The sequence below is a fragment of the Oncorhynchus mykiss genome, chromosome 16 (genome assembly GCF_013265735.2).
Source record: "Oncorhynchus mykiss isolate Arlee chromosome 16, USDA_OmykA_1.1, whole genome shotgun sequence".
Classification (NCBI taxonomy): domain Eukaryota; kingdom Metazoa; phylum Chordata; class Actinopteri; order Salmoniformes; family Salmonidae; genus Oncorhynchus; species Oncorhynchus mykiss.
Genome location: NC_048580.1, coordinates 1077597 through 1088140, shown reverse-complemented (window position 1 = coordinate 1088140; position 10544 = coordinate 1077597). Strand labels below are relative to the sequence as shown.

The window sequence follows — 10544 nt, the reverse complement described above, 5'->3', positions numbered from 1 at the left end:
AGTGAGCTCAAGTCTTGATTCTACCTTTAGTTGGCAGAATGGGACAACTAAAGGAACTCCTACTGGTACAGTATGTCATCAACCAAGCATCATTTGTTGCATATCAAAAGAGAGAAAGAGAGCGAGAGAGGAGAGAGCGAGAGAGGAGGGAGAGAGCGAGAGGAGGGGGAGAGCGAGAGAGGAGGGAGAGAGGGAGAGAGCGAGAGAGGAGGGAGAGAGCGAGAGAGGAGGGAGAGAGCGAGAGAGGAGGGAGAGAGCGAGAGAGGAGGGAGAGAGCGAGAGAGGAGGGAGAGAGCGAGAGAGGAGGGAGAGAGCGAGAGAGGAGGGAGAGAAGGGAGAGAGCGAGAGAGGAGGGGGGTAGAGCGAGAGAGGAGGGAGAGAGCGAGAGAGGAGGGAGAGAGCGAGAGAGGAGGGAGAGAAGGGAGAGAGCGAGAGAGGAGGGGGGTAGAGCGAGAGAGGAGGGAGAGAGGAGGGAGAGAGCGAGAGAGGAGGGGGGTAGAGCGAGAGAGGAGGGAGAGAGGAGGGAGAGAGCGAGAGAGGAGGGAGAGAAGGGAGAGAGCGAGAGAGGAGGGGGGTAGAGCGAGAGAGGAGGGAGAGAGCGAGAGAGGAGGGGGGTAGAGCGAGAGAGGAGGGAGAGAGGGAGAGAGCGAGAGAGGAGGGGGGTAGAGCGAGAGAGGAGGGAGAGAGGAGGGAGAGAGCGAGAGAGGAGGGAGAGAGGAACTTCACTGTGCAGTGACTGAAGATACATAAAACATGAGACAAAAATACGGTCCAAATGTTTTTTTATTGAGGTCTCTTCTCATGTTATCAAAAACCTTTAAAAATAGGATCTCTTCTCATGTTATCAAAAACCTTTAAAAATAGGATCTCTTCATGTTATCAAAAACCTTTAAAAATAGGATCTCTTCATGTTATCAAAAACTAGTTTAATTGAGATCTCTCATGTTATCAAAAACTATTTTAATTGAGATCTCTCCTCATTTAATTAAAAAACCTCCACAAGCTCTTTTAACAAAAAGCTTAAAACAGCTTATTCCTTGTAAACAGCATCAACACAACAAGCAAAACACCGTGGGTCCATACTTACGAACTCTGAATGAACCCTTAAACCTTTTTAAAACTAAGTTAGCTGTCCCAATTAGAAGCCTTGCTTCCGAGACGCACTCGCAATACGGTTAACTCAGAGTTCGTCAGTATGGACTCTGTACCTTTAAGAAATCAACCACAAAACCAGAACATGGTAAAATACAACAGAATGACAGTCTCTCAGGGGTCGGTTGGTTCCTGAAGCTCAATACCAGGACATGGTAAAGACTACAGAATGACAGTCTCTCAGGGGTCGGTTGGATCCCGAAGCTCAATACCAGAACATGGTAAAATACAACAGAATGACAGTCTCTCAGGGGTCGGTTGGTTCCTGAAGCTCAATACCAGGACATGGTAAAGACTACAGAATGAGTCTCTCAGGGGTCGGTTGGTTCCTGAAGCTCAAAGCTTTCTCTAAATGGCAGCTTCTTTTTTCTCAGCATTGTCTTCACCAAAAAGCCACAGACTTTGTCCCAAATGGAACCGTTTTCCCTACAGAGTGCACTACATTTGACCAGGGCCCATAGCTTAGTCCTGGAATAAAAAGCTAGTTCAATGGATATTCTCCATTGAGCATCTATTTTTTGGTCACTAGTGCACTATGTAGGAAATAGGGTCCCTTTTGGGCCACAAGCAGAGAAGGGACAGTCTCTCCTTGCAGTACTGTGACATCATGACATTCAAGGTCAGTTGTGGAATCAGTCCACCCGTAGAGCTCCAGAAAACGTAAAGAAATACTCTCTCTCTCTCTCTTACGCTTACACTCTCTCTCTTGGTTTAGGCCTCTCCCTTTCTCATGGATTAGCGCTTCATGGCTGGAGGGGGGGGGGGGGGGGGTCTTGGCTGGTAGATTGGGTGTCTCCTCTCCCCTCTCTGCTCCACTCCGGTCTCCTCCTCTCTCTCCCCTTCTCTCTTTTTCTCCGCTCTCCTCTCTCACTAGCTGGGGTCTGATGGTTTGTTCAGTTCCACCTTCACTCCTTTCTCTCCAGCTCCTGGAAACACACAGAGACAGACAGACAGACAGACAGACAGACAGACAGACAGACAGACAGACAGACAGACAGACAGACAGACAGACAGACTCAGAGGCTGACAGTGAGATGATTCTCCTAGATTTGTGGAAAGGTGTTTAACATAAAACTTGAATTAAACGCAGAGTCTCAAACAGCCGCCTGTCCCTTTTAAAAGCTGGGCATCGGCACAGATTTCAGCAATAAAACGACTGTTTCAAATAAACACTGGGTCGAAGTAACGTGTTTACCAGGTTACCATGGACACAACTATTATATTTCCACAGGCATGTGCATTAAAAACATTTGTAAAAAAAAATCTGTCATTGTTGCTAGCCATGGCGCCACCAAAAACAAAACACAACATCAAATTCATGGGTGTATGATAGACAGCCTAGTCTTTGTAAGTCTGATCTGCGATAGATGTGTTATTATAATGTTTATACTGGTAACAATAAACAGTGGGTTGGTCTTTTCAACATTTTATTGAGAAAAGGTTGTGCGCATTAAGGAAATAGAAGGCCGTCTCTAAATAGAAGCCCGTCTCTAAATAGAAGCCCGTCGTCTCTAAATAGAAGCCCGTCTCTAAATAGAAGCCCGTCTCTAAATAGAAGCCCGTCTCTAAATAGAAGCCCGTCTCTAAATAGAAGCCCGTCTCTAAATAGAAGCCCGTCTCTAAATAGAAGCCCGTCTCTAAATAGAAGCCCGTCTCAAATAGAAGCCCGTCTCTAAATAGAAGCCCGTCTCTAAATAGAAACCCGTCTCTAAATAGAAGCCTGTCTCTAAATAGAAGCCTGTCTCTAAATAGAAGCCTGTCTCAAATAAGCGCCTGTTGTGTTCAATCATTGACTTAAATAAATGCCTGGGCAATTAATGAAAGTTTTACAGTACATACAGTGATATCCTCATAGTAAGAGGTTTACCTGTTAAGTATTTCTCTTTAGCCCTGGCTCGCTCATCAGCATCAAAATACCACACTGTGATGGCATACCTGGAGAGGAAGAGGTCAGAATTTACATCTCTGGGAGGGAGACACCAGAGATAATAGACCAAGTTCTGGACAGGTGAGACAGGTGATATAGGTTATACAGGTGAGGGTGTGTTATAAAGGTGTTTTAAGAAAAGTTATAAAGGTGTGTTTTAAGAAAAGTTAAAGGTGTGTTATAAAGGTGTGTTATAAAGGTGCGTTATAAAGGTGTGTTATTAGAAAAGTTAAAGGTGTGTTATAAGGTGTGTTATAAGATGAGTTATACGGGTGTTATAAAGGTTAGTTATACAGGTGTGTTATAAAGGTGCTTTATAAAGGTGTGTTATAAGAAAAGTTAAAGGTGTGTTATAAAGGTGTGTTATAAAGGTGTGTTATTAGAAAAGTTAAAGGTGTGTTATAAAGGTGTGTTTTAAGAAAAGTTAACGGTGTGTTATAAGGTGTGTTATAAAGGTGTGTTAAGAAAAGTTAAAGGTGTGTTATAAGAAAAGTTAAAGGTGTGTTATAAAGGTGTGTTATAAGATGAGTTATACGGGTGTTATAAAGGTTAGTTATACAGGTGAGTTATACAGGTGCGTTATAAAGGTGTGTTATAAGATGAGTTATAAAGGTGTGTTATAAGATGAGTTAAAGGTGTGTTATAAGATGAGTTAAAGGTGTGTTATAAGATGAGATAAAGGTGTGTTATAAGATGAGTTATAAAGGTGTGTTATAAGATGTGTTATAAAGGAGTGTTATAAGATGTGTTATAAAGGAGTGTTATAAGATGAGTTAAAGGTGTCTTATAAGATGTGTTATAAGATGAGTTAAAGGTGTGTTATAAGATGAGATAAAGGTGTGTTATAAGATGAGTTATAAAGGTGTGTTATAAGATGAGTTATAAAGGTGTGTTATAAGATGTGTTATAAAGGAGTGTTATAAGATGAGTTAAAGGTGTGTTATAAGATGAGATAAAGGTGTGTTATAAGATTATGTTAAAAAGGTGTGTTATAAGATGAGTTAAAAAGGTGTGTTATAAGATGTGTTATAAAGGTGTGTTATAAGATGAGTTAAAGGTGTGTTATAAGATGAGATAAAGGTGTGTTATAAGATGAGTTATAAAGGTGTGTTATAAGATGTGTTATAAAGGAGTGTTATAAGATGTGTTATAAAGGTGTGTTATAAGATGAGTTAAAGGTGTGTTATAAGATGAGTTATAAAGGTGTGTTATAAGATGTGTTATAAAGGTGTGTTATAAGATGTTATAAAGGTGTGTTATAAGATGAGTTAAAGGTGTGTTATAAGATGAGATAAAGGTGTGTTATAAGATGAGTTATAAAGGTGTGTTATAAGATGAGATAAAGATGTGTTATAAAGGTGTGTTATAAGATGAGTTAAAGGTGTGTTATAAGATGTGTTATAAAGGTGTGTTATAAGATGAGTTATAAAGGTGTGTTATACGATGAGATAAAGATGTGTTATAAGATGAGATAAAGGTGTGTTATAAGATGAGTTAAAGGTGTGTTATAAGATGAGTTAAAGGTGTGTTATAAGATGAGATAAAGATGTGTTATAAAGGTGTGTTATAAGATGAGTTAAAGGTGTGCTATAAGATGTGTTATAAAGGTGTGCTATAAGATGTGTTATAAAGGTGTGTTATAAGATGAGTTATAAAGGTGTGTTATAAGATGTGTTATAAAGGTGTGTTATAAGATGTGTTATAAAGGTGTGTTATAAGATGTGTTATAAAGGTGTGTTATAAGATGTGTTATAAAGGTGTGTTATAAGATGAGTTAAAGGTGTGTTATAAGATGAGTTAAAGGTGTGTTATAAGATGTGTTATAAAGGTGTGTTATAAGATGAGTTATAAAGGTGTGTTATAAGATGAGATAAAGATGTGTTATAAAGGTGTGTTATAAGATGAGTTAAAGGTGTGTTATAAGATGAGATAAAGGTGTGTTATAAGATGAGTTATAAAGGTGTGTTATAAGATGTGTTATAAAGGTGTGTTATAAGATGTGTTATAAAGGTGTGTTATAAGATGAGTTATAAAGGTGTGTTATAAGATGTGTTATAAAGGTGTGTTATAAGATGAGTTAAAGGTGTGTTATAAGATGAGTTATAAAGGTGTGTTATAAGATGTGTTATAAAGGTGTGTTATAAGATGAGTTATAAGGTGTGTTATAAGATGAGTCAGTTTAACTTGACCAGGTTGTTATTTTAGTCAGTTTAACTTGACCAGGTAAGGTACTAACCTGATAGCGTGGGCGGGCTGGACCTCGTGTGGGTTCCGTCTGTCTGACCAGAAAAACAGCAACCGGTCAAACTTAGGCTCGATGTCGGCGAACTGAGCTTTACCCTCTGGGAAGATACGCAGAACACCCCCATGTTCCTGGAACAGAACATATCAATCAATCAAATAATCAATCAGAACACCCCCATGTTCCTGGAACAGAACATATCAATCAAATAATCAATCAGAACACCCCCATGTTCCTGGAACAGAACATATCAATCAATCAAATAATCAATCAGAACACCCCCATGTTCCTGGAACAGAACATATCAATCAAATAATCAATCAGAACACCCCCATGTTCCTGGAACAGAACATATCAATCAAATAATCAATCAGAACACCCCCATGTTCCTGGAACAGAACATATCAATCAATCAAATAATCAATCAGAACACCCCCATGTTCCTGGAACAGAACATATCAATCAATCAAATAATCAATCAGAACACCCCCATGTTCCTGGAACAGAACATATCAATCAAATAATCAATCAGAACACCCCCATGTTCCTGGAACAGAACATATCAATCAAATAATCAATCAGAACACCCCCATGTTCCTGGAACAGAACATATCAATCAAATAATCAATCAGAACACCCCCATGTTCCTGGAACAGAACATATCAATCAATCAAATAATCAATCAGAACACCCCCATGTTCCTGGAACAGAACATATCAATCAATCAAATAATCAATCAGAACACCCCCATGTTCCTGGAACAGAACATATCAATCAAATAATCAATCAGAACACCCCCATGTTCCTGGAACAGAACATATCAATCAAATAATCAATCAGAACACCCCCATGTTCCTGGAACAGAACATATCAATCAATCAAATAATCAATCAGAACACCCCCATGTTCCTGGAACAGAACATATCAATCAATCAAATAATCAATCAGAACACCCCCATGTTCCTGGAACAGAACATATCAATCAAATAATCAATCAGAACACCCCCATGTTCCTGGAACAGAACATATCAATCAAATAATCAATCAGAACACCCCCATGTTCCTGGAACAGAACAGATGTGAGAACAGACCACAACAATAGAATGACAGATGACACATGTATTTAGTACTCTGCTATAGAAAGAAATGGGTTTGACTACAAGGTCAACAGACAGATCATAGCAGCACTAAGAGCAACAAACTGTTTGAAAGGATGAGAAGGCCATTTAAAGGACCTACGGCTGAATCAGTTACAAACATGGAACTAGAAAAGAGAAGAAAAAGACCGTTCCACCTTCTGGGTCTGTGTTCCAAATGGCTCCCTAGTCCCTTAAGAATGAACTACTGTTGACCAGGAAGTGACAGTCTAGGGAATAGGGTGCCATTTGGGACACTCAGGTGGAGGAGGACTTAGGGAGGAGAGCTGTGGATAGGAAGCGGTGTGGGAACGGTCTTTCCTGCTGAGCAATCAGAAGAATAATCTAACAGGAAAAGAGTTAGTTTGGATATTTAATACCTTGGTATCTCAGTCTCTGTGCTAGAGGGTTCATTTCAGTATAACTGTAGACAGTAATATTTAATACCTTGGTATCTCAGTCTCTGTGCTAGAGGGTTCATTTCAGTATAAATGGAGACAGTAATATTTAATACCTTGGTATCTCAGTCTCTGTGCTAGAGGGTTCATTTCAGTATAATGGTAGACAGTAATATTTAATACCTTGGTATCTCAGTCTCTGTGCTAGAGGGTTCATTTCAGTATAACTGTAGACAGTAATATTTAATACCTTGGTATCTCAGTCTCTGTGCTAGAGGGTTCATTTCAGTATAATGGTAGACAGTAATATTTAATACCTTGGTATCTCAGTCTCTGTGCTAGAGGGTTCATTTCAGTATAATGGTAGACAGTAATATTTAATACCTTGGTATCTCAGTCTCTGTGCTAGAGGGTTAATTTCAGTATAATGGTAGACAGTAATATTTAATACCTTGGTATCTCAGTCTCTGTGCTAGAGGGTTCATTTCAGTATAACTGTAGACAGTAATATACCTTGGTGTCCCAGTCTCTGTGCTAGAGGGTTCATTTCAGTATAAATGGAGACAGTAATATTTAATACCTTGGTATCTCAGTCTCTGTGCTAGAGGGTTCATTTCAGTATAATGGTAGACAGTAATATTTAATACCTTGGTATCTCAGTCTCTGTGCTAGAGGGTTCATTTCAGTATAATGGTAGACAGTAATATTTAATACCTTGGTATCTCAGTCTCTGTGCTAGAGGGTTCATTTCAGTATAACGGTAGACAGTAATATTTAATACCTTGGTATCTCAGTCTCTGTGCTAGAGGGTTCATTTCAGTATAACTGGAGACAGTAATATTTAATACCTTGGTATCTCAGTCTCTGTGCTAGAGGGTTCATTTCAGTATAACTGGAGACAGTAATATTTAATACCTTGGTATCTCAGTCTCTGTGCTAGAGGGTTCATTTCAGTATAACTGGAGACAGTAATATTTAATACCTTGGTATCTCAGTCTCTGTGCTAGAGGGTTCATTTCAGTATAACGGTAGACAGTAATACTTAATACCTTGGTATCTCAGTCTCTGTGCTAGAGGGTTCATTTCAGTATAACTGGAGACAGTAATATTTAATACCTTGGTATCTCAGTCTCTGTGCTAGAGGGTTCATTTCAGTATAACGGTAGACAGTAATACTTAATACCTTGGTATCTCAGTCTCTGTGCTAGAGGGTTCATTTCAGTATAACTGGAGACAGTAATATTTAATACCTTGGTATCTCAGTCTCTGTGCTAGAGGGTTCATTGCAGTATAACTGGAGACAGTAATATACCTTGGTATCTCAGTCTCTGTGCTAGAGGGTTCATTTCAGTATAACGGTAGACAGTAATACTTAATACCTTGGTATCTCAGTCTCTGTGCTAGAGGGTTCATTTCAGTATAACGGTAGACAGTAATACCTAATACCTTGGTATCTCAGTCTCTGTGCTAGAGGGTTCATTTCAGTATAACGGTAGACAGTAATACTTAATACCTTGGTATCTCAGTCTCTGTGCTAGAGGGTTCATTTCAGTATAACTGGAGACAGTAATATACCTTGGTATCTCAGTCTCTGTGCTAGAGGGTTCATTTCAGTATAACGGTAGACAGTAATACTTAATACCTTGGTATCTCAGTCTCTGTGCTAGAGGGTTCATTTCAGTATAACGGTAGACAGTAATACCTAATACCTTGGTATCTCAGTCTCTGTGCTAGAGGGTTCATTTCAGTATAACGGTAGACAGTAATACTTAATACCTTGGTATCTCAGTCTCTGTGCTAGAGGGTTCATTTCAGTATAACTGGAGACAGTAATATACCTTGGTGTCCCAGTCTTTATTTAGGTAGTATATACAGGTGACACATCGCCCGTCTCCGTTCGGATTGTCCACATGGCGTACGTATCCGGTCCCGTTGCCTGGGTAACACGCCACCATCGCCTAGACAACAGAACAGAAACATTATGATGATTGCCTTGGAAGGAGATGATTAGTCCTGACACTCTTAAGAACGTGATACCATTACTCATGCCAACATTAACTGTCCCTCACGATTAGACCTAGGAAGGTGACCCACACACACTCCCGCTATGAATGTTACACCCTCCGTTATTGATGTTACAGTCTAAAATAGACATTCAAATAAAAATAATTTGGAATGTTTTAAAAAAAATGTCAACGGAAGTTGCAGAACCTTAGAATTGCATAATTATAGGTAGACACCACCCCCTGACAGGTAGACACCACCCCCTGACAGGTAGACACCACCCCCTGACAGGTAGACACCACCCCCTGACAGGTAGACACCACCCCCTGACAGGAAGCCTGAATAGTAGACAAGCCAGACACCACACCCTGACAGGTAGACACCATCCCCTGACAGGTAGACACCACACCCTGACAGGTAGACACCACACCCTAACAGGAAGCCTGAATAGTAGACAAGCCAGACACCACACCCTGACAGGTAGACACCACCCCCTGACAGGTAGACACCACCCCCTGACAGGAAGCCTGAATAGTAGACAAGCCAGACACCACACCCTGACAGGTAGACACCATCCCCTGACAGGTAGACACCACACCCTGACAGGTAGACACCACACCCTGACAGGTAGACACCACACCCTAACAGGAAGCCTGAATAGTAGACAAGCCAGACACCACACCCTGACAGGTAGACACCACCCCCTGACAGGTAGACACCACCCCCTGACAGGAAGCCTGAATAGTAGACAAGCCAGACACCACACCCTGACAGGTAGACACCACACCCTGACAGGTAGACACCACACCCTGACAGGTAGACACCACACCCTGACAGGTAGACACCACACCCTAACAGGAAGCCTGAATAGTAGACAAGCCAGACACCACACCCTAAATGAACCTATTGATGCACAAATATGTTTTTCTAGTACATGCCCCCATGCAGTCTTTAGATTGTAGATTTAAAAGCTCACTGTGTGAAAATAACTCCAAATATATGTTGTATCATTTATTTTCCCTGAGCCTCCTTTGGCCATGCTCAGTCTGATCATGTGGGCTTGATGATACACATTTAAATATATTTACATACACAGCCCTGATGGCAGATAGGATCATCTAGACCAGGGGTCCAGAGCCTGCTGCTCTTCTGTTCTACCTGGTAATTCATTGCACCTACCTGGTGTCCCAGGTCTAAATGAGTCCCTGATTAAAGGGGAATCACCTGCCTGGTGTCCCAGGTCTAAATGAGTCCCTGATTAAAGGGGAATCACCTGCCTGGTGTCCCAGGTCTAAATGAGTCCCTGATTAAAGGGGAATCACCTGCCTGGTGTCCCAGGTCTAAATGAGTCCCTGATTAAAGGGGAATCACCTACCTGGTGTCCCAGGTCTAAATGAGTCCCTTGATTAAAGGGGAATCACCTACCTGGTGTCCCAGGTCTAAATGAGTCCCTGATTAAAGGGGAATCACCTACCTGGTGTCCCAGGTCTAAATGAGTCCCTGATTAAAGGGGAATCACCTACCTGGTGTCCCAGGTCTAAATGAGTCCCTGATTAAAGGGGAATCACCTACCTGGTGTCCCAGGTCTAAATGAGTCCCTGATTAAAGGGGAATCACCTACCTGGTGTCCCAGGTCTAAATGAGTCCCTGATTAAAGGAGAATCACCTACCTGGTGTCCCAGGTC

The 10544-nt window shown here is 41.0% G+C and overlaps 1 protein-coding gene across 6 annotated transcripts in view; it reads right to left on the bottom strand.

Annotated features, from left to right (window-relative positions):
* Positions 1-765: 765 nt before the first annotated feature.
* egln1a (egl-9 family hypoxia-inducible factor 1a) overlaps positions 766-10544 on the bottom strand; it is a 45438-nt gene continuing 35659 nt past the window's right edge. The window contains exons 2-6 of one of the 6 annotated variants that reach the window (XR_005036403.1): positions 8694-8813; positions 5316-5452; positions 3020-3087; positions 888-2078; positions 766-815 (exon numbers count right to left, since the gene is read on the bottom strand). Coding sequence is in view for 2 of the 6 variants with exons in the window: in XM_036945909.1 (XP_036801804.1) it covers positions 2023-2078; positions 3020-3087; positions 5316-5452; positions 8694-8813 (381 nt within the window). In the remaining 4 variants the exon portion in view is untranslated. The other 5 variants (XR_005036402.1, XR_005036404.1, XR_005036405.1 and 2 more) reach the window with 5 other exon arrangements.